The following is a 24,168-nucleotide window of genomic DNA, read 5'->3' as shown; positions in this document are numbered from 1 at the left end:
AGGGGCTCTTTCTCGGATGGGTGTGGCCCTCCACCGCCTCTGCCTGTGCCCTTGGGGGAGGGGTGGTGGGGAATGCGTGCTTGGCGGGAATCACCTGGGGGCCTTGGGTTCCTGCAAAGCTTTGTTCTCAGAACTCTTCCCAAAGATGCCTTGCCTTTAGCGTGCTAAGTCTGACTCTTTGGCACCCCATGAACTGTAGCCCGCCTGGCTCTTTTGCCAATGGGGACTCTCCAGGGAAGAATACAGGAATGGGTTCCATGCCCTCCTCCGGGGGATCTTACTGATCCAGGAATGGAACTCACCTCTCTGGTGTATCCTGCATTGCCAAGCGGTTCTTGACCGCTAGTGCCACTTTGGAAGGCACAGGATACCCTGAGTACTTAGGGTTTTTTCACTACCCTCTGCAGCCTGAGCAAACATGTTTTCACAAAATGATTTGCACTGTGACCACCTGTCTGCAGGCAAGGGATCTCCAACTTCAGAGACCAGGAGGCTGAAAGTGTTTCCATTGTTGCAGAAACGGAGCACCGCACTCGGAGAGTTGGAGAACTCGGGTTTATTATGCCGGCGGGCCCCAAGAACTTAACACTCCAAGCTCTGAGCCCCAAACAAAGGGGTTACAGAGTTTTTATACTTGGGCAGGCATGATTAAGAGAGTTTGCAGATTTGCAGGGGCTAGGGCAATTGGAAAGAACAGGACAAGGGTGAGTGAGATAAATTCCAGTTCCTAGTATTTTGAAGTCCCCACTTTTTGAGACCTATGTGATTAAGACTTTGCAAAGAGCAAGCCGAGTTACAGAGGAAAAAGGAGCAGGAAGTTATGCAAAAATTTGACATTTCCCTCTTCATTGTCCCGCTTGATGTTTCTATCACTCATTGTAGAAAGCATCATCTTATGTTCGATAGGATATTCAGAGCTCCAGATCAGTTAGGAGACTATACTGAGCTATTAACATCTGTAACTTTCTGGATCAATTCGAGAGGTTATGAACTGGGTAATATCTCTGAGAACACAAGGGGTAAACAAAAGCACCTCTAAGAACATGAAGAGAGGACCGGTTAAAGGGAGAAGCCACGATGCCCAGCTCCAGATATTGTTCCAATTACTTCAGGAATTTTCTAGTTCCTCTCTGCTTTTCATGATTCATTCCCTTAGTTGTTAGGCCATGTCTCTTACTATTTCTAACTGGTTTTTATAAAAGCAGCATTCTTAATTCAAGAAGAGGCAGAGGCCTGCCTTTTCAGCTGTCAATAGGTCTAGCCCTCTCCTATTCTATAAAGCCACCTCAGCCAAAGAATCTAGCTGGTCCTGTAAGGCCACTAAAGATGTGGCTACTCTCTCAATGTCGTCTCTGTGTAGTAGCCACGCGTTCTGGGAAACGAACTCACTCAGAAAGACAATGCAGATAGTGTAGTGCAGTTTATTACACAGGCGGGCTCAAGGCAGAGTCTCCTCTTACCCAAGCACCCCGACCAGTTTTTGTGAAAGCCTTACATACCCTACGTGTATAAGGTTCCCTGAAACTAGTCTGAACAAAGGAAAAAGAAAGATACAATCAAAGTTAACCCGCAATCATATGCCTTAAGCCTAGGTAGTTAACAGTCGACAATTATCAATAGGCCTGTGGTCATACCCAAGTAAGCATAATAGAACGTATGATTCTATTCAGTTACACAGATAATTAGGACATTCTTTTAGGCCACAGAGAGCCCTGGGCCTCTTCCTTCCAGGGGGCCTGGTTTTCTAGTGGATATTTCATTTCCATAGATACTGGGCATATAGCTCAAGGTCCACAGTCCAGCCCAAGATGGAGTCCTGCTTTCAAGATAGAGCGTGTTCTGTTTCCTCCTTCATGTGAAGTCCTTGGATAGTATATGGTAGAAGGTGATTGATGAAGCAATCCTCCTGTTCCAATACTTATCCCAGCCAAGATTTCGGGACCAAAGTAGGGGATAAACTGGATGGGTCTTTTTGACCGCACGTGTGCTGTCAGAGGCACCGTGAGAGTCTGGTTGTTAGGGCCAGTATTCATCTGGAGAGTGAGGAAAGCTAAGGTGCAGATACCCATCCACTGATTGGGAGACATAAGTAAGCATCGGTCCCACAAACCAAGAAAAGGCCTTGATAGGGGCGGCACCATATTGTGTCTGTGGGAAGAAGAGTGGGCCACTCACCTACAGTTTGATTACATTCGTCCCTGGCTAAATTACCTACAGCTTCAGTTCTTCCATCATTTGTAAATCATTTGCCCCCTCGCCAGTGTTAGCAATGGAGTTATATACTTTTAATTATTACAGTTAATCAAAACAATGTCCGAAGGTTGTAAAAACCTCACTAGATCCACTCCAATAATTTACATTGTAAGATAACACGATTGGCCAGAATATTTTTTTCCCAGAGACTGTCCTCAAGCAGGATATACGATTGTTGTATAATCCTCAGAAATGTAGAGGAAAAAAAAAAAAAAAAACCTTTTTCCTTTCTTCCTCCTTGAGAATTCCAGATCCTTCTCTCCTGGGGAACCCCCGGACTTAAAAACCTACCTAGAAATTGACTCTCGGTGGGATTGAAGGGGGTCTGTGAATAGACCCTGGGGTTCAGCAAGACTGCTGGTCTCAAGTAAGGTGGTCATCTCGTGCAGGTGCTCATAGGACTGCTGGTCTGAGCTCAAGGAACTGCAGGCTGCCTGCTCCCAGACAGATGCTGAAGCAGCAACAGCATGGAGCAGTTTAGGGAAACTGTCAACAATACTCTGTATCATCCTTCTTATTAGAATCGTCACAGTGTCCAAGTAGTTTAAAAATGGGAGAAGAAATACAACATAGAAGTGAGGGAATATATATGAAGTTATGAGAAGTTTAAAGCCAGTGAGTCAAGTAATTTCCACATATGACATCTCTCTGGGCTACCAAACAGTTCATTGTGGTCTCTTCACTACAGCCTTAAATAACGTTGGAGAGGTTACTGTTGGTGGTGGGTTAACACTTCATTCATTACAATCAACCGAAACACGAAAAGCCATTCAGTTTTATTAATAACCCACAAACTGGAATCAAGATTGCTGGGAGAAATTTCAATAACCTTAGATATGCAGATGACACCATCCTTATGGCAGAAAATGAAGAGGAATTCAAAAGCCTCTTGATGAAAGTGAAAGTGGAGAGTGAAAAAGTTGGCTTAAACCTCAACATTCAGAAAACGAAGATCATGGCATCTGGTCCCACCGCTTCATGGGAAATGGATGGGGAAACAGTGGAAAGAGTGTCAGACTTTATTTTATGGGCTCCAAAATCACTACAGATGGTGACTGCAGCCATGAATTTAAAAGACGCTTGCTCCTTGGAAGGAATGTTATGAGCAACAGAGATAACATATGCAAAGCAGAGACATTACTTTACCAACAAATATTTATCTAGTCAAGGCTATGGATTTTCCTGTGGTCATGTATGGATGTGAGAGTTTGACTGTGAAGAAGGCTGAGCGCCGAAGAATTGATGCTTTTGAGCTGTGGTGTTGGAGAAGACTCTTGAGAGTCCCTTGGACTGCAAGGAGATCCAACCAGTCCATTCTGAAGATCAGCCCTGGGATTTCTTTGGAAGGAATGATGCTAAAGCTGAAACTCCAGTACTTTGGCCACCTCATTGGAAGAGTTGACTCATTGGAAAAGACTCTGATGCTGGGAGGGATTAGGGGCAGGAGGAGAAGTGACAACAGAGGATGAGATGGCTGGATGGCATCACTGCCTCGATGGACGTGAGTCTGAGTGAACTCCGGGAGTTGCTGATGGACAGGGAGGCCTGGCGTGCTGTGATTCATGCGGTCGCAAAGAGTCAGACATGACTGAGCGACTGATCTGATCTGATCTGATCTGATGTATTAATTGCAAACATAGTTGAAATAAAACCTTTTACAATCCACGGCGTGATCCATGATTAAGTACAGATCAAAAGTACAGAGAAAGATATTCATTTCTCTGTTATAATGATGTGAGACTTGTGATTTTTATGGCTTACCAAACAAAGGCTAGGAAGCACTTAGCAAGCATGGTATACACTAATTCCATGCCTTTTGCAGGAAGAGTTTCCAATACATTTCGAGGTTATCACAAAAGCTGTGTTTATTTCAACAGTGTCAAGTAATAATCATGACCTGTGTTGATATTATAAAGATACATCAATATTGCAGTGAACTGTCATTGTGTTCTTCTTAAAATCAAGGATATTACAATTGAAACCTTACAACCAACTTCTACTTACTTTACAACATGGAAAGGTTAAATGATCACTACATTATGGCAACCTCCAGATATTTCACATCAATGAAAAACACGTCCATTTAGATGGTCATTGTCCATTTTACAGTACGGTATCCTTCATCTTCTAATGGAGGATAGATAGAAGTGGTTGCAACACAATACAAAAAGGCTAATCTGTAATAAACCATCAAAAATCTATGTCTGCAAACACACTAGAAAGAAAGCATAGTATGGATGATTTGAGGGCTTAATAACATTCACTTCAAATAATCTCAAATCACGTCATTATTAACAAGCATACATACATTACTAAGAATTGTAACTTTCTAACCATCAACCTTCATCTCACGATTTATGCTAATATATCCACCGTCTATATGTGTTTTAACTATGGAGTACTCACTACAGTCATTCTCCTTCAGAGAAACTTCAGAAAAGAGGACTGATGAAATGCCTTCTAGTATGCAATCTCTGATATTTATTTCGATTTAAATTTTGATTAAATACCTCTCTACATATTCGTTACATCATCTCCATAGGCTTCTCGTATAAACTCTTGTGTTTTCTGATGCACATTTAGGGAAAATCTCTTCCATCACTTGTGCTATTACTAGCGTTTCTCTCTAGTGTGTGTTCTCAGATGTTTAGAGAGATGATCACTCCGACTAAAGGCTTTGCCACATGCTGTACATTTATAAGGTCTCTCTCCAGTATGAATTCGCTGGTGTGTAGAAAGCGTTGAGTAGCGACCAAAGGCTTTGCCACATTCAGTACATTTATAAGGTCTCTCTCCAGTGTGCACTCGCTGATGTTGAGTCAGCAATCAGCGACGATGAAAGGCTTTGTTACATTCTTTACATTTATGAGGTCTCTCTCCAGTATGAATTCGCCAATGTTGAGTAAGTGTTGAGTTGCAAGCAAAGGCTTTGCCACATTCAACATATGAATATGGTCTCTCCCCAGTATGTATTCGCTGATGTTTAGTAAGCCTAGAACACATAATAAAAGCCTTGCCACATTCTGTACATTGATAACGTCTATCCGCGGTATGAATTCGGTGATGTTGACAGAGGTCCGATCTCGTAATAAAGGCTTTTGCCACATTCTTTATACTTGTATGGTTTCTCCCTAGTATGGATTCGATGATGTACAATTAACTTTGAATGACAAATAAAGGTTTGGCCACACTGTGTACAATGATAAGTTTTCTCTCCAGTATGAATTTGCTGATGTTAGGTAAGATGTGAGCTAAGGATAAAGGTTTTGATACGTTCTTTACATTTATAAGGCCTCTCTCCAGTATGAATTCGCTGATGATAGGTTAGATCTGAATTTTGAATAAAGGCTTTGTTACAGTCTTTACATTTATAAGGTCTCTCTCCAGTATGAATTCCCTGATGTTGGGTAAGTTGTGAGCGATTGATAAATGTTTTGTTACATTCTTTACATTTATAAGGCCTCTCTCCAGTATGAATTCGCTGATGATAGGTTAGACTTGAGCGTTGATTAAAGGCTTTGTTACACTCTACATTTATAAGGTCTCTCTCCCGTATGAATTCGCTGATGTTTAGTAAGATTTGCGCGCTGAATAAAGGCTTTGTTACACTCTTTACATTTATAAGGTCTCTCTCCAGTATGAATTTTCTGATGTTTAGTAAGATGTGAGCGCTGAATAAAGGCTTTGTTACACTCTTTACATTTATAAGGTCTCTCCCTAGAATGAACTCGCTGATGTTTAGTAAGAAGTGAGCGACTATGAAAGGCTTTGTTACATTCTTTACATTTATAAGGCTTCTCTCCAGTATGAATTCGCTGATGATAGGTTAGATGTGAGGAAGAGACAAAGGCTACACTACATTCTGTACATTTATAAGGTCTCTCTCCAGTATGAATCCGCTGATGTTCAGTAAGACTTGAACTGTAAGGAAAGGCTTTGCCACATTCTGTACATTTATAAGGTTTCTCTCCAGTGTGAATTCGCTGATGTTGAGTAAGATGTGAGCGACGGTTAAACGCTTTGCTACAATCTGTACATTTGAAAGGTTTCCTTCCTGTATGGATTTTCCTATGTTTACTTAGATTGGATGCTTTACTAAAGACATTTCCACATATATTACACTTATTTTCTTTCTGTGGATTCTGAACCGTCTGCTGTTGAATAAGTTCTGAAGACTGATTAGAAACCTTACCATATTCACGAAAAGTCCTCTCTTCACTACAAGTACTCTTATCTAGAGAAAAACGTGCCATTTTATCAAAGGTATTTCTAAATGTCTTACTTTTAGAATCTTTGTTTGAAGATTCAGGTTCCTGATGTTTCATAAGGTTTGAGTCTCCTTCAACCGTAGACCCAGTTTCACTGCCTGAATACCTTCTCACTCCACCATAAATACTCCTGTGATTATTGGAGCTGGAGCTCTTACTTAAGGTCTGACTCATTTTATTATACATGCAAAGCTGCTGTGTATTAACCGTATCACGATATGTACTGAACAATGATGGCTGGATGGCATCTCTTTCATTATCATCAACATTATACACCTTGGAATGGAGAGAAAATATCTCTTGTGGGAACAAAAATGACCCCCTGCTCACAGATCCCTCAAATTGATTAAATTGTGAGTTTGACCTCTCATTGTTAAATTGTAGGTATTCAGACATGCTTGAATGCATATTTAGTCGAAGCCTACCTTCAGAATTGTCTGAAACAGTATTTGCAGTAGAGACTAGATTACCTTTCAGATTTTCCATATCCCCTTTTAGAGAACTTTTATTTTTCAAAAAACGATGGGCATTTTTTCTTAAACACTTACATTTCTCAGCAGACGTTGAAGACTGAACTTGGTGTTTTTCCAAATTTGACTCACGTTGCTCATTTCTTTTTGCAGTAACATTAGCATTATGTATAACTATCTCCATTTGTTTATGTCCATATAAACATCCTCTCTGTCTTTCATTTACCCTCGTATATTGCCTGTCTTTTATTAAATTTAAGTTTCCGAGGTGAAATGTCTGACATATTCCTAGGTTTCCTTTGGGGAATACATCTTCTAATGCTGGATTCTTCGGCATCAAATCCTGGGTATCTTGTGGAGACACAGCTGAAAGATACCAAATAACAAGTAATTTTCCCTGCTCTTCTCAGTGAATCTCTTTAAAGATTAGAGAAAATTGATGACCATCGCTAGTTTAAAAGTAAAATAGAGACCGAAGGATCAAGATGCCTGAGGCTTAGGCAGATGTGGAGCTCATCTCTCTCTCCACAAATGAGTGAGAAATGGAACAATTCTCACAGAGTCCAGCTGAACACTAGCAGAGGCCCTCGGAAATCTGAAAAGACAAGAAAGATTCCTGCTGAGCTACGTAGGACAAACGAAAGAGGAGAGCAGGAAGAAGGAAAAGGAAGAGGAGAGAAATTGGGTTGGGGCCTGCAACCCTGTGGGGAGATGAAAGTGAGGAGAGGTCTCCATATCCCGGGAAGCCCCTCACTGGGGGAGCTCAGTCTGGACAGAAGGAGAGCCTCATTCTCTGTGGGAAGAGAACACAGCAACCAGCGTGTGGCAGCAGGACAGAGTGAGACCTGCACACAGGGTACTGACCCCAGCCTTGCCCATCCAGCCTTAGAGGCTTTTCCACCAATGCAGACAAGTGCTGGGTGCTGAAAGGTGGGGTTTGGAGAGCAGATTGAGGCAGACGACTGCTGTTGGCTGTGAGGAAACAGCCTGAAGTGATGGGAGTGAGGGAGGAGCTCTGCAAACGGGATGCTTGTGGTCGAAGCCTGAACCACCAGAGAACAGAGCGCCATTGGTGAGTGATGCCCAACCAGGAAGCCCATTGCATCCCTTGTCCCTTAGACCGGCCCCTGCTCAGCAGGGACTATGAAGAACTCCACCCATGTAGGTCATTTGATCCCCCAGCCATGGGCTCCCCCATCGACCTCCTCCACAATCAACAGGCCCCTGTGCTCTGGGGCAGCCTCAGGAGCAGAACCTGTGAGTTGGCCACACACACGGATGGAGCTGAAAGTACAGCTGAACCCCAGAGATTAAGAAGAAAAGATGAAACCTCTCCTCCCAGCGACACAAGCCATGGTCTTACACTCACAACCGGCTTTGTAACCTTAGCCCCTTAAATACCAGGGCTCTCTCATTCATGGCAGGTGTAGCTTTGGCAGCTGTACACTTTGTGGGCTCCCACACAAAGGGGCTGGGCCAGGACAGAGCCTGAGCCGCCCCATAACACCACAGTGGCTCCAGCTCCACGTTGAATGCAATCCCAGGACCTGACTTCACTGAATCTACGCTGGTGACCTTGTGAAAACAACATCTGAGAGACCACAGGGCCACGGGCCATCATGCCCTCGGTTAGGGTGGGGCCAAGAGCAGTGCCAACACTACATAACGTGAGAGCATGCAGAATGCAGGAGAGGGCACAACAGGGCAAAGCCTGAGGTGAACATCCCCAGAAGAGTAATACGTAGTGACTTCTCTCCCAGTGTGTGTGCTCCAGTCCCAGCAGCCTGGTACCACAGATCAGAATCACAGCTAAGAATCAGATCTGGGGGCTCTATCGCACCACGCAGGGAGTAGGCACCAACAGAAAGAGGGCAGTAACACCCACAGAACAAGGGAACAACAGCCCTGAATATTCCCGGCGGGCTCCGGTCACAGTTACCAGCATCAAAGCACAGGTCAAGAGAGGATAAGGGCACAAACCTCTGGACCAACCTCACCCACCAAGGGACAGATACCAGAAGGAAGACTAACTAGGTTCCTGAACCCGTCAAAACAGAGACCACAAACAGAACGCTGGACAAAATGAGATGGCACAGAAATACGTTATAGGGGAAGAAACAAGATGAAAACCCCCAAGGACCACTGAACTAAGAGGTAATAGGCAATCTAATGATTAATTCTTGCTTTTAGTCATCTTAAGTGGAGACACCAAACACTCACTTTCAGAAATCCTAGGTGCCAGTAATTTTTAATTCCACTTCTTGCCACACATGTTTCTGAGAATGGCCTATTAGATGTTTCAATCTACAAATCATAAGTGATAGTGACAGAGAACTAACCAGAAACAGAGGACACATAGGGAAATGTCCGAGGAAGCTGGAAACAAATAAGAGAAACTTAATACAGTACTAGTTTTAAGAAATTAAAAAAGAAGAGGGACTTTAAAACTATGACTGAAACAGGGAAGTCTACTCATTGCTCTGTGGGACCTAAATGGGAAGGAGATCAATAGAACAGTAAAGACTAGAGATCTCTTTAAGAAAAATAGAGGTACTGGGACTACTTCATGCAAAGATGGGAAGAATAAAGGACAGAAATGGGATGGACCTAAAAGAAGCAAAAGATATTAAGAGAAGGTGGCAGGAATACATTGAAAAACTATACAAAAAAAAGATCTTAATGACTGAGATCACCACGATGGTACAATCACTCACCTAGTAACGGACATCCTGGCGTCCAAAGTCAAGTCGGCCTTAGAAGGCATGACGACCAAAAAGCTAGTGCACGTGATGGAACTCCAGCTGAGCTGTTTGAAGTTAAACGATGATAGTGCTAACGTTCTGCACTCGATAAGCCAGCAAATTTGGAAAACTCAGCAGTGGCCTCAGGACAGGAAAAGGTCAGTTTTCATTCCAATCACAAAGAAAGGCAGTGCCAAAGAACGCTCAAACTACTGCACAATTTCCCTCGTTGCAAACAATAGCAAAGGCTCAAAATTCTCCAAGCCAGGCTTTAACAGTACATGAACCGAGAGCTTCCAGCACTTGAAGCTGGATTTAGAAACGGCAGAGGAACCAGAGATCAAATTGCCAGCATCCCTTGGATCGTATAAAAAGCAAGAGAGTTCTGGAAAAACAACTACATCTGCTGTATTGACTACACCACAGCCTTTGATTGCATGGATCACAAGAAACTGTGGAAAATTCTTAAAGAGATGGGAACACCAGACTACGTTACCTGCCTCCTGAGAAACCTGTATGCATGTCAAGAAGCAACAGTGAGAACTGGACATGGGGCAACGGACTGATTGCAAATGGGGAAAGATGTACGTCAAGCCTGTATATTGTCAGCCTGCTTATTTAATTTATATGCACAGTACATCATGTGACATACCGGGTTGGATGAAGCACAAATTGGAATCAAGATTTCAGGGAGAAATGTCCATAATCTCAGATATACAGATGACACCACCCTTATAACTGAAAGTGAAGAGGAGTTGAGGAGTCTCTGGATGAAACTGAGAGAGGGTGAAAAAGGTGGCTTGAAACTCAACCTTCAAAAAACGAAGATCATGGCACCAGTCAGATCGTTTCATCGCAATCGGCGGGAGAAACAGTGGAAACAGTGATAGACCTTATTTTTGGGGTCTCCTAAATCATTGTAGATGGAGACTACAGCCATGAAAGTCAAAGAGCCTTCCTCCTTGGAAGAAAAGCTATGACCAACCTAGGCAGCATATTAAGAAGCAGAAACATTACTTTGCTGACAAAGGTCCATCTAGTCAAAGCCATGGTTTTGCCAGTAGTCATGTATGGATGTGAGAGTTAGACCATGAAGAAAGCTGAGCACCGAAGAATTGATGCTTTTCAACTGTGGTGTTGGAGAAGACTCTTGAGAGTCCCTTGGACTGCAAGAAGACCACACTACTCCATCCTAAAGGAAATCAGTCCTGAATACTCATTGGAAGGACACGGTGAAGCTGAAGCTCCGATACTCTGGCCACCTGATGTGAAGAACTGACCCACTGAGAAAGACCCTGATGCTAGCAAAGATTGAAGATGAGAGTCAAAGGGGACCACAGAGGATGAGATGATTCGATGCATCGTGGACTCGATGGACATGAGTTTGAGCAGGCTCTGGGAGTTGGTGATGGACAGGGAAGCCTGACTTGCTGCAGATCATCATTGCAGACTCAGAATCGACTGAGCGATGCAACTCAACGGATATGTATAATTGATTCTCTTTGCTGTATAGGAGTACAAAATTGGAAAACAGCTATATTCCAATTAGAACTTTTAAAAAATATTTCTTTATATAATTTAAAAATTGTCATAGTTTGAATCAACCAAAAACAATATAGTGGAAAATGTGCTAAGATTTTATGTTAATTTACTTTAAAATTCTTGACTTAACAGGATAACATATTTAATACATTTGAATCAGTTCTAATGAGGTGGATCAAACAGGAGCCTATTATACAGAGTGAAGTAAGCCAGAAAGAAAAACACCAATACAGTATACTAACGCATATATGTGGAATTTAGAAAGATGGTAACAATAACCCTGTATACCAGACAGCAAAAGAGACACTGATGTATAGAACAGTGTTTTGGACTCTGTGGGAGAGGGAGAGGGTGGGATGATTTGGGAGAATGGCATTGAAATACGTATAATATCATATATGAAACGAGTCGCCAGTCCAGGTTCGATGCACGATACTGGATGCTTGGGGCTGGTGCACTGGGATGACGCAGAGGCATGGTAGGCGGAGGGAGGAGGGAGGAGGATTCAGGATGAGGAACACGTGTATACCTGTGGCGGATTCATTTCAATATTTGGCAAAACTAATACAATATTTGAAAGTTTAAAATAAAACTAAATTAAAACATTTTTTAAAAATTAAAAAAAAAAGAATAACGTATTTTAGCATGTTAGAATTGGGGCAAATCCACTAAAGATATTTAATATGAGATTATACAAGGAAAAGAGAAACTTCGAAGTCAACTTGAGATGTGCATTCTTTCATTGTCCTGAGGTTTTGCTTTCAGCAGTGAAAAATTACTTGAGTTTGAAATGTATTTAGAAGGTCCTATGTGTCACTCCAAAATTTATTTTTCTGGGCTCCAAAATCATTGCAGATGGTGATTGCAGCCATGAAATTAAAGACGCTTACTCCTTGGAAGGAAAGTTATGACCAACCTAGATGCTGCTGCTGCTGCTAAGTCTCTTCAGTCGTGTCTGACTCTGTGCGACCCCATAGACGGCAGGCCACTAGACTTCCCCGTCCCTGGGATTCTCCAGGCAAGAACCCTGGAGTGGGTTGCCATTTCCTTCTCCAATGTATGAAAGTGAAAAGTGAAAGTGAAGTCGCTCAGTCGTGTTCGACTCTAGCGACCCCATGGACTGCAGCCTATCAGACTCCTGCGTCCATGAGAATTTCCAGGCAAGAGTACTGGAGTGGGTTGCCATTGCCATCTCCAACCTAGATAGGATACTCAAAAGCAGAGACATTACTTTGCCAACAAAGGTTCATCTAGTTAAGGCTATGGTTTCTCCTGTGGTCATGTATGGATGTGAGAGTTCGACTGTGAAGAAGGCTGAGCGCCGAAGAATTGATGCTTTTGAACTGTGGTGTTGGAGAAGACTCTTGAGAATCCCTTGGACTGCGAGCAGATCCAACCAGTCCATTCTGAAGGAGATCAGCCCTGGGATTTCTTTGGAAGGAATGATGCTAAAGCTGAAACTCCAGTACTTTGGCCACCTCATTGGAAGAGTTGACTCATTGGAAAAGACTCTGATGCTGGGAAGGATTGGGGGCCAGAGGAAAAGGGGACGACAGAGGATGAGATGGCTGGATGGCATCACTGAGTCAATGGACATGAGTCAGAGTGAAATCTGGGAGTTGGTGATGGACAGGGAGGCCTGGCATGCTGCGATTCATGGGGTCGCAAAGGGTCGGACAGGACTGAGCGACTGATCTGATCTGATTTGATGTGTCGCTCCCAGTGGAAAGGAAATTATAAACCAGAGAACAAAAACCCATCCCCAGTATTGCGAGAAGTTTGGCAGTTTGTCTACCAATCCACACACATTTCTGTCTAGAGGTAGAAGGAAACTTTAAAAGGATTCTCATATAGTTACTCAGAAATGGGCAGAGTTTTTCTAGGGCCCCCAAGAAATCGAAGAACAATGAATGAATGCAGTTTGTCACAAGCCAAGAGGAGACTATTAGTTCACACTGTGATGGAAAAAGCAGTCACTGGAGATAATTTCATGAATGATTTAAGAGACAGAATGGGGCAGGTGATACATTTCTATGATAGTAGCAGACACAAACTCAGGTTTTTGAAAACCATTTTCACTGAAGCAAATCTTCCAAAACCATGTGATGAAGGATGAGTTCCTCGATGCTCCTTGGACCTCTCCAACCATTCATACCTACCTGGGTAAATGACTGTTGTCCCCATTCTCCTTATATTCCTGGGATCCTTCAATGGTTCCAGAAAAGTGACCAAGTCAAGGTTAGACACAAGCCCTGTTCATCAGAGAAAGGAATATTTGTGTTGTTAGAGATTCATCAGTATCGAATCCAGTATGTATTCAGGTGAGACGAGAATGCATTTTGTTCTAGAAAACGATTTCCTTAAATACTTTATTCAAAGCAGCTATACAATACTAACTGACACCTAACAATCAGATCCTGAGATTCTGGTCAAGTAGTACTAAGACAAAGTAAGTAGTGTCAATGTGAGATTAAGAGAGGGTGCTACTATTTAATACCACAGAACTTACACAATTACGACAAACCTAGACGGAAGGAGGCAGAGTACATCAAGGAAGAAAAACTTCACCAGCATAACGACTCATCATGAATCATCCCCTTTCTTTCTAAACTCACAAATACCCATTTTTGCCCTAGAAAGCAGAGATCTGAAACTTCTGTGGGAAGCAGAACATTTCAGAAGACATTCTTGACATGACGGAACTAAAACCCAGTGGGTAGATAAGGGATTCTGGAAGGCAGTTATCCTCACCCAAGGAGGCCAGGTTCCCATAGTTCTCTAACATCACATCCCTGTACAATTCCCTCTGACTGAGGTCCAGGCATTCCCACTCCTCTTGAGTGAAGTCTATGGCCACATCCTGGAACGTCATCCATCCCTGAAATACAAAATACAGATACCAATAGGCCGTGGGAAGTCTTCCTAATGTGATCCAAGATGAAAATGGCAAGTTCAGAGTCCTGGTCGAGGTTTAGTGGCTTCGCTGGTATTACAAAATACATTTTTTACACAGTACTCCTTTCTACCCAATTTCTAAAGTGAACAAAAGAGGATGAGTGATGATCCACAATCCATTAGAGAAACTACTCTCATCTGAAAGAGCAATTATAAAATAATCAGGGCAGTATGAGCATATTTATTCTTCAGTGTTCTCCTCGTGTAACACAGTATAAATTGTTTATCAAAGAAACAGGATTTTTTTTCTTTTCTTAATGTATTCTGAACCAAGAGTTCTGAAGTGGGGCCAAAGTGCCACATTTTTAGCAAGGTTATTTGAGTTAGTAATGTTGAAAATTCTGCTCGATGAATGAGGATTTTGAACCCCAATGAAACAGAATACTAAGGTAAGAATTCATACTTAAGTTGGAACTTTGTTTTACAGACTTCAACAGGTCTAATAAGATAGTAACCTTTCTCGTGGTCTGGGGTCGTGTTGGAAAAGAATTTCCAGACTTGAGACATAATGAGAGGGAAGTAAAGTTTATTAGAATGGGGGACACTGTTAGAAGAGCAGGCCAGCTCAAATGAGAACAGATGTTGAACAGGGGTCCTTAGTCCACTCATAGCCAGGGTACAAGGAGTGGGATAGGGGTCTTGCAGATCATTTGCTGAATGGATGAGGCACCTATACTGGGTGGGAGAAGAGTAAGAAAAACAATTTCTGCTTATGGGGTAGGAGGAGAGACTGTTTATACTGCTCAGGAGGACCTGAAATCCATCAACAGTTACAACATGGGGGAGGGAACGATGCTAAGTGTCTTTTTCATTCGTGCATTCCAAGACCCTTCTTAGTTTTATCTGATCTTTAGTCCCTGGGTCACCATATATCTCCCTCTTTCTTTTTATGGCCAATTCTTTGGCCCTTGTTGATACCCTGTTCACGGCTTACTATCTACCCATTTCCCTTCTCATATTTGGGAATCCAGTTTCAAGGAAAAGAAGGCAAAGACCACTCCGGCTTCTTCAGGCTGAACAGAAGCGCCATGGGGCTCTGGGTTCCCTTTGCCTACTCTGTCACGGAGCATTTATGGAGGGAGATGAGAGTCCATGGAATCATAAGGTGACTTGTTTCAGCATTGTCTAGGTGTTGGTCAGGGAATATCCTTTAGGACCACTTGGAAACTTGTGGTATTTTAGAAGAAACAAACTGTACAAGAAAGTTAAAGGTACATGGGCCAAAGATGAAGAGAAGTACAAAAGCAGCTCAGGGGCTAGCCAGGAAAACCAGGACTGGACATTGGTTCGTGACGTTAGTGTTTCTCTAGGTATGAGAAGAAGCCAGAATTGGAGCTCATAAAATCTTTACCTGAAAACGTCTCACTCTTGGAAGGCCAGTTCTGGGTTTTTCCCAGAGCAGAGTGCCTTATTTCTGATCTCTACTCTGAACTCCTTTTGCAGGGTGTTGAAAATCAGGAGCTTACAGTAATCATGATGTCATCTTTGTAGAGACAGCTGGCCGAGTCCAGTCAGCAGAGTCCCTTCATAGCCACATATTTGGCCATGCTTTGGGGGCATTTCTTGGCCATTCTGTCCTGTGGCACTGGGAAGGCTCATTCCCAGGTCTAGGGAAGGATCCATTGATAGGCCACTCAATGTGCTGTTTCGAGAGCGGGCCTTGTGAGTAGCAAAATCTCTGGACCATACCTGTCTTACTAGTCACTTGGTCCAGGAAAATAATCCCTTTTCTTCCTTCTTCCTTCTTCCCATATCTAGAGTTACATTATTACAATCATTGATAGCATGTGGAGCTGCATATCAGCGTTTTATCACAGGCTCAGCCACACATTAAGTAACATAAGAATCAATCTTCTGAAACAAGCCACATAGAAAATAATATAGCTAGAGCTAGCAGTTATTAGTCAGGACTAAGTAAGAAGGAAAGGTCAAGAACTTTCATTAGGTAGAGCCCAGTATACTCCAAGTCATCTGACTTCACTTGTTAAATGACTAGCCAGATGGTAATCTCCTGCTTGTATATCAGGGGGCATCTATTCTTTATCTGAAGACTGCTTACTGAGATTAGCTTTATAAACAAACTTAGAGTATCCTTTTTAATAACACAATTAAATCTTTTAGAAATATAAGATAAGAAGGAACTATCTCAGAAGTGAGTCTTAGTGAACACTAGACTTTAATTAACAAAACTAGAAACTTACTTTAGCAATGAAAAAAAGTTAATATTCAGTGCAACATAATTTTTTCATTATGAGGGTATTAACCCTGTAGCCAGGGAAGGCTTTACCCGTCAAATAAAAATGAGGTGTGTCGGGGAGCCGGGAAAAGCCAGGCAGCCATGTTGCATTTCCCATAGCCCTGACTCTTTGATTTACAGCTATTGTTCACCCATTTTTAATTCCATGATTGACAAGCAGACCATGGCCATGTTTTAAGGACATCAGGATGGCAAAATCTAAGCATGAGGGGTTATTTTTGTAGAAGAATGAGCTTTGTCTACATGTACCATTATCTTAAGGAATGCTTATTTACCAAAGTAACAAAAGATTTTAAAAATGAATATAAATCACTTAAAGGGAAAGAAATTCATAATCTCTTATTGAAAGCTGCATTCTAAGAAAACTTTGTTCTATTAACATAGGGATTCAACTAAATTCCAGTCTCGTACCAGCTTACCAGATAGCAAACAAGACTTGTTTATTGGTTAACCTTAGAAAAATCTTTTCTATAAATCATGAAGTTGCAGTATTCTTACAAAGGCATCAGAGTGAAACCACAAAAGCCATGTTTAAATCTGATTAAACTGCAGTTGACAGTGTAGCCTGGTCACTGCTGTGACTTGTAACACATTCACAGGATAAGTAGAATTATAGTTGACCACATTTAATTAGGGCATATCAGATCTATGGTGACTTCCCTGGTGGCCCAGCAGCTAAGACTCTGAACTCCCAAGGCAGGGGACCCAGGTTCGAACCCTGGTTGGGCAACAAGACCCTGCGTGCTGCAACTACGATCTGGCGCGGCCAAATAAATAAATATTTGGGCTTCCCTGGTGGCTCAGACGGTAAAGCGTCTGCCTGCAATGAGGGAGACCTGGGTTCGATTCCTGGGTCGGGAAGGCCGCCTGGGGAAGGAAATGGCAATCCACTCTAGCACTCTTGCCTGGAAACTCCCATGCATGGAGGAGCCTGATAGGCTACACCCCATGGGGTCGCAAAGAGTCGGACAGGAGTGGGTGACTTCACTTCACTTCACAGATCTATATGAACTCACGTAATTTTAAGATATCTATATTAGTAACATCCACCATACAGCATAATAAGAGGAGATCTGTCACCCCTTCAACCGCACTTCCCATGTAATGTAACATGTCCAGTGAACCCAGGTAGTTTAATAGTTCCCTGGGATGTCTCAGGGGCCTCTGAAGCATTCCAAAGTCAGCTAGAAGTCAAGTTATTTAGGAAGTTTTGTGGACAAATTTCAAAAGGGGTTATAACACTCAGTCAGATACAATCATATAGATCATGGGGAGACTATTCACGTAGCCAAAGTAACGAAGATGGCATAGGTAAACAGAACAGATCCCTTCAGAGGTAAAGAAACTTAAAATCCAGTATCAAAGGCAGCTCAACATCTCAAGAAAACTTGTATTTCTGCACAAAACTCTTCCCTTGGGGTCCACTTTCCATAAAATATTCTTACCACTTTCTGTACACATGACTTTGTTCTCCCATCCTGAAACTGCCAGCTGTAAGTCAGATCTATTTCCTTTTCCCTTCATAAAATGTAATTTCATCCCTCATACCTTCTTTAGTGAAAATACACATCCTACTTTCCTTAAGCAACCAAGAACTTAAGCATTCTATAGATTGGTGAACATAAGTACCAGTGATAATTTTTATAAAAAAATTTCTAGAGACCATCTCAGGATGGCATCAAGCATTATTCATGAATAGTCCAAAATCTCTACTTTCTCTGTAAGAGGAAGTTAGTCCTCAGTAATGAATGTTTCAGGATCTTATTTTATTTGGAAATGACCTTGCTAGTCAATAAACTTCCATCACTTAGTTTAGCACAGCCCCAGAAATTCAGGTTACCAAAATCTAAAGAATGTTTTAGACGGACATTTCTAAAATATAATTATTCTTAAAAGAGTGTCTCTGAAAGCTCCTATCTCTTTTACATTTTCTTTGAGTTTTTTTTTTTTTTTTTCTCTTTTTTCTTTCCTAAAGGTACTTTGTTGCTGAGTCACTTCAGTCCTGTCTGACTCTGTGCGACCCCATAGACGGCAGCCCATCAGGCTCCCCCATCTCTGGGATTCTCCAGGCAAGAACACTCGAGTGGGTTGCCATTTCCTTCTCCAATGCAGGAAAGTGAAAAGTGAAAGTGAAGTCACTCAGTCCTCTCCAACTCTTAGCGACCCCATGGACTGCAGCCTACCAGGCTCCTCCATCCATGGGATTTTCCAGGCAAGTATACTGGAGTGCGGTGACATTGCCTTCTCCAAGAGGTACTTTGCTGGTTGACAAAGTTGTAACAGATATAAAAATATAACAATATTTAACTTATAATAAACCTAGGCACAATGAAAATACTCTAATGACCCTAGACATATCTACATTAGATTAGCAAACAAACATTAATACTGGATATTTAATATTGAATATTTCCCAGTTCACGAGAATATGAAATTCATTTAGTTTAATTTCCCTTGTAGTTAGAATTGTCTGATTTGTAAATGTTTACTTTCCTTTTGGCCAATAGCCAATTAAATTAGAACTCATTTACAACTTCAGCATTAAAAAAAAAAAAAAGTGCATACTGAGATATACATAAATCCAGACAATAGACAGAGATCTCAGAGTTTCCTGCTTGAGATTTAAAAGGTCATTTTGACCCTCTTTGTTTGTTTCTTTGGGTTGAAGTTCTGATTTGCCCAAGGCTGAGTCAGGTCTAAGGCAAAGTGGACAGTGTATTTCAAGGACACGGAAAGGCCTAACTTCAAGCTTTGCCCTAGGTAGGACTTTTAACAAGCTAGTTGTTTTTAAATGCATATGCAAAAAGAGCCAGCTTTTCAGTTTCCAAGGGAAAGGAAATTTCATTTTAACCAGTTTTCTCCAGAGTCTAAAGAATATCACGGCCATCCTGTGTCAAAAAGTCATCTTTCCTTTCTGTAGTCTTAGTTTTATAGCTAAAATATAGACCAACTAATGCTCAAATTGACTCTGATCTTTCAGCTGATAAAAATTTTGGACTGCCCCTCTGGTGGGAAGTGATGTCTTTGGCCCATTAGAAGAATCTGAAGGGTTAAGGGAATTTGCAGGAGTGGGGGAAGCTTGGTCCTTCCCAGACCTGAGAAACAGGAGTAGTCAGAAGGGAATTTTTTAGGATGTTCAGGAGTGGGGGAAGCTTGGTTCCCTCTCCACCTGAGAGATCAGCTTCCTTAGAAGGGGATTCTTCAGAATGTTAGGACAGTTTTTGATCCTTCAGGCTTTGGAATATAGAAGAAAGAGCTGGACCAAAGGGAACCTCAGAATGCTTTCCTAGAGATCCTGTGGATATGAAAGGCCGAGTAGGGATCATCTAGGAAATCTGATGGAGAGACACAGAGAGGGACAGGAGACAGGGAGTCAATAGAACGGAAGGAAATTCTGAGTCTTTCTCATCTTTGGCAAAACCTAGTGTGCCACTCAGAGGCCATTTCTGGGGCTCCCCCATTTGTATTGGAGCCAGGCCTTTTGGAGGGTCAAACTTTTCCAGTTTCTGACAATGTAGCCAAGGGTTGAGAATGAGAGAGCCTCCTGGGATATAACAGAAACCACTCTTAGCCTATCTACCATAGAATGGGAGTACTGAGAGTCACTGGCTGACAGAAAGGCGTCCCTTTTTCCCCAGTGGTCTCTCCGAGTGACTAATGGCACAGAACGGCCGATTGACCCAACAGTCGTGTGCCACAGTGAGAGGTGACCGCTGAGAACCCTGAAGCTAAGTCATCAGGTGACAGGGGCAGAGATAGACAGAGATTCCCTGCAGCAACCAGGTGACTCACCATTTGGTGATTCCCTCAAAAGAGAAGGCACTCTTGGGATGGCTCAGAGGCAACACCCAGGCTCCTGTAAATCAGCCCGGGAAAAAGGGAAAGAAGTGAAAGCGACAGGGAAGAAGGCTGAGGAATCCGCTGTACAATATATCCGGGAGGCGGTGGCCAGGTGAAAATGGTCTCTGTTTGGGCTCAACCACTATGTTCCTGACACGGTGGAAGGAAGTTGTCATGCTGGGGGTGGATGCCCTTGAAATAATGCAAAATCAGTAATGGTGTTCTTACACCTTTTGGCACATATTTTATCAAACAGCCATTGAATAGCAGAGCTTAAACTTTACTTCAGTTTATTTACATTAGATTTTAACTAATAAAATTTTAACTAATGACAGATTCAGAGACAGCTCTAAGAAAAGGTGAGAGAAGTTTTTGTAACTGTAAAGAATACTAAAGACAAGAAAAGTTTCATTCACTCAGTCATGTCCAATTCTTGTGACCCCATAGATTCTAACTTGCCAGGTTCCTTTGTCCAAGAAATTCCCAAACAGGAATACTGGACTGGGTAGTCATTGCCTTCCACAGAGTTCTTCAAAAAAAACTAACCAAAAAAAAAAAAAGAAGAAGAAAAGAAAATTGATCAAGTCATGCTAATATTTTCATACATACAGTCCAGTTCAGTTCAGTCGCTCAATCGTGTCCACCTCTTTGGGATCCCATGGATCCCGGGGCTTCCTGTCAGTCACCAACTCCCGGAGCCTAGTCAAACTCATCTCCACTGAGTACAGACATACACTCAAATAGGGCTATATACTCATTAGGAGGAAGAGAGAAAAAGTTTCCTGTCACTAAACTCAGGTAATTATGAATGGATTAAAAATGTGCTGTAGTTTTAATACATTTTAAAATACAGCAATGAGCTGTATTTTAAATTTTAATACAGTTGAGCATAGATTAGGACTAATAAGATTCTTGTGAACATTTTGGAAAATACAAAGCTGTGATGAGACTCTGTGATGTGAGCATGGAGTGTACTGGAAAAGATCAGGCCTGGGCTTGGGATGAAAACCGCCACTCCTCAAACCCAGTATCTCTGCTAAACACAGGTGAGTGTTCAAGTCAACTGGAGAAAAACAAATTCATAGCATGGGAATCTCACAGAAACACCTAAACCATTGAACATGTCATGGAGTAAGAAGTACATGGAAGAATGCATTATCATTGCATGGGTATTTTGGCACTATTATGGAAACTATGATCTCAATCTATCATTAAAAAATATTAGTTTGGGCACTTCGTGATGATCCAGTGACTAAGATTCTGAGATCCCAATGCACAGCGCTCTGGTTCTTTCCTGATCAGGAAACTGGAACCCACATATTGTAGCTGAGTTTACATGTCAGAATCAAAGAAGCTGAAAATTACGATACTGAAGATCCTACCTCCCACAACGAAGACCCAGTGCAGCCATATAAATAAATACATTTAAAATGTGTCATAGGCAGATTTCACTTCATATATGCCTTTCCCGATCTGTGGCTTAATTTTGGAAGGACTGATGCTAAAGCTGAAACTCCAATACTCTGGCCACCGCATGTGAAGAGTTGACTCATTGGAAAAGACTCTGATGCTGGGAGGGATTGGGGGCAGGAGGAGAAAGGGACGACAGAGGATGAGATGGCTGGATGGCATCACCTGCTCCATGGACATGAGTTTGGGTGAATTCTGGGAGTTGGTGATGGACAAGGAGGCCTGGCGTGCTGCGATTCATGGGGTCGCAAAGAGTCGGACACGACTGAGCGACTGAACTGCACTCAAGTGAACTGCACTACTTTTAAGTAGCTAGTTTCACTTATCGATAGAGCGCAGTCTCTGCAACGTTTTTATTTCTGAAACTTTTCTGAAGAACTGTGGACCACTGAGTTCACTCTATAAGGACAATCTGTAACTCCGGTTCTAACGAGCTGAAGCTGCATCCATATGTAAATTCACACAGCATTTCCCCTACTTCACGATGATCCTAACACCAGACCACATCCCAGTGGGGATCTCTGGTACCAGTGCCTCCCCGTGCTGATCTCGCACAAAGGGCATATAGTGAACAACTCAACGTCACTAATTCATTTCGAGAATTCATCATGCTCTAGAGAAAGCCGGGATACAGACAATGGATAGGAGGCTCTGGGATTTAACGGAGAAGTTAATCTAAAGAGCAGTTCTTCACTATTATAAGAAAAAAAGGGGGAAATAAGAAGGCGACACCAAATCCCCCAGGGAGAAAACTTAGACTCAGAGAACTAAAGGTTTGCAGGTTCTCAGTCCAGGCATTTCAGGAGGAAAAGCAGACACATTCCCAGACCCGGGACAGGACACTTACCTGAGAAGCTGCCATTTCCTCCTCTTCTTCCTGCTGCCGTGAGTCTTTCCTGGGGATGTTATTTCAAAAACTCACATCCACAGCTTGAGAAAATACCTTCAAAGGCATCCACACAGCTCTTTCACCTGCAACTGATGAAGTGAAACTGAAGAAAGAACCTTCCTGTTTCCCCCGCCGTTTTCTGAGCCTTTTTTTCGCTTCCTCCGTTCCAGATCTGTAGGCGGCAATCAAGACTAATCTGATATGCTAATCACATTTGGTGTTTGGTGCTTACCTTTGGTGCCTCTCCTTGCAGACCACCCCTGAGAGCTCTCCTTTCTTCGTGCATTACAGAGAGCAGGTCACAGTACAATTCACGGGAGACTATGGACCCGACCACTGGGCTAGCTGACACACATTATGAGGGTTTTGAAACATGGCGGGTGAAGACCCCATTTAGGAGCCCTGCGCTGCAGCCTCACACTCCGCACTCCTGAGACCTCTCTGGAGCTGAGGATTAGGGCGGGAACTTCGAGAAAGAAAGGTTGCTGGGCTGCTTGCCTGGGGAGGGGCTCTTTCTCGGATGGGTGTGGCCCTATGTCTCCTCTGCCAGAGCTCTTGGGGGAGGGGTGGTGGGGAATGCGTGCTTGGCGGGAATCACCTGGGGGCCTTGGGTTCCTGCAAAGCTTTGTTCTCAGAACTCTTCCCAAAGATGCCTTCCCTTTATCTGCTAAGTCTGACTCTTTGCCACCCCATGAACTGTAGCCCGCCTGGCTCTTTTGCCAATGGGGACTCTCCAGGGAAGAATACAGGAATGGGTTCCATGCCCTCCTCCGGGGGATCTTCCTGACCCAGGAATGGAACTCACCTCTCTGGTGTATCCTGCATTGCCAAGCGGTTCTTGACCGCTAGTGCCACTTTGGAAGGCACAGGACACCCTGAGTACTTAGGGTTTTTTCACTACCCTCTGCAGCCTGAGGAAACATGTTTTCACAAAATGATTTGCACTTTGGCCACCTGTCTGCAGGCAAGGGACCTCCAACTTCAGAGACCAGGAGGCTGAAAGTGTTTCCATTGTTGCAAAAACAAAGCACTGCACTGGGAGAGTTGGAGAACTCGGGTTTATTATGAGGGCGGCCCCAAGAAATTAACACTCCAAGCTCTGAGCCCCAAACAAAGGGGTTACAGAGTTTTTATACTTGGACAGGCATGATTAAGAGAGTTTGGAGATTTGCAGGGGCTAGGGCAATTGCAAAGAACAGGACAAGGGTGAGTGAGATAAATTTCAATTCCTAGTATTTTAAGTCCCCAGTTTGAGACCTATGTGATTAAGATTTTGCAAACAGCAAGCTGAGTTACAGAGGCAGAAGGAGCAGGAAGTTATGTAAATATTTGACATTTTCCTCTTCATTGCCCCCTCTTGATGCTTCTATCACTCACTGCAGAAAGCATCATCTCATGTTCAATATGCTATTCAGAGCTCCAGGTCAGTTAGGAGACTATATTGAGCTATTAACATTTGTAACTTTCTGGATCAATTCAAGAG

At 42.7% G+C, this 24,168-nt stretch overlaps 2 protein-coding genes across 4 annotated transcripts in view; both read right to left on the bottom strand.

The window, feature by feature from the left end:
• Positions 1 to 5,680: 5,680 nt before the first annotated feature.
• The window catches only part of LOC113876059 (zinc finger protein 160-like), a 34,734-nt gene continuing 16,246 nt past the window's right edge, over positions 5,681 to 24,168 (bottom strand). The window contains exon 3 of the mRNA XM_027514888.1: positions 5,681 to 7,357. Coding sequence (XP_027370689.1) covers positions 5,775 to 7,357 — 1,583 coding nt within the window. The 3' untranslated portion in view covers positions 5,681 to 5,774. The remainder of the gene's footprint in view (positions 7,358 to 24,168) is intronic.
• On the bottom strand, positions 12,980 to 23,135 carry LOC113876065 (putative protein ZNF720). Of its 3 annotated transcripts, XR_003506410.1 has the most exons (4): positions 22,918 to 23,135; positions 22,644 to 22,774; positions 14,026 to 14,152; positions 12,980 to 13,526 (listed from the first exon to the last, which is right to left on the bottom strand). XR_003506410.1 is itself a non-coding variant. In XM_027514892.1 (3 exons), exons 1-3 carry the CDS (start codon positions 22,656 to 22,658, stop codon positions 13,306 to 13,308), a joined length of 363 nt encoding a protein of 120 aa, XP_027370693.1. In that variant the 5' UTR covers positions 22,659 to 23,135; the 3' UTR covers positions 12,980 to 13,305. The 3 variants fall into 3 exon arrangements, 2 of the variants coding, with proteins under 2 accessions (XP_027370693.1, XP_027370692.1); XM_027514892.1 differs by having other exon boundaries at positions 22,644 to 23,135; XM_027514891.1 differs by lacking the exon at positions 22,644 to 22,774.

The sequence above is a fragment of the Bos indicus x Bos taurus genome, chromosome 18 (assembly GCF_003369695.1).
Source record: "Bos indicus x Bos taurus breed Angus x Brahman F1 hybrid chromosome 18, Bos_hybrid_MaternalHap_v2.0, whole genome shotgun sequence".
In the NCBI taxonomy this organism is placed as follows: domain Eukaryota; kingdom Metazoa; phylum Chordata; class Mammalia; order Artiodactyla; family Bovidae; genus Bos; species Bos indicus x Bos taurus.
The sequence above is the reverse complement of the archived record's forward strand: the minus strand, read 5'-3'. Positions and strand labels throughout refer to the sequence as shown.

What these genes read in the sequence shown, in the direction of transcription:
- LOC113876065 (XM_027514891.1), bottom strand. Translation starts at nt 22,971, where the DNA reads ATGCACGAAGAAAGGAGAGCTCTCAGGGGTGGTCTGCAAGGAGAGGCA. An exon ending in TGCAAGGAGAGGCACCAAAG is followed by an intron (nt 14,153 to 22,917) that starts GTAAGCACCAAA and finishes TTTGTATTTCAG; the next exon opens with GGATGGATGACGTTCCAGGA. An exon ending in TGGGAACCTGGCCTCCTTGG is followed by an intron (nt 13,527 to 14,025) that starts GTGAGGATAACT and finishes TCTGATGAACAG; the next exon opens with GGCTTGTGTCTAACCTTGAC.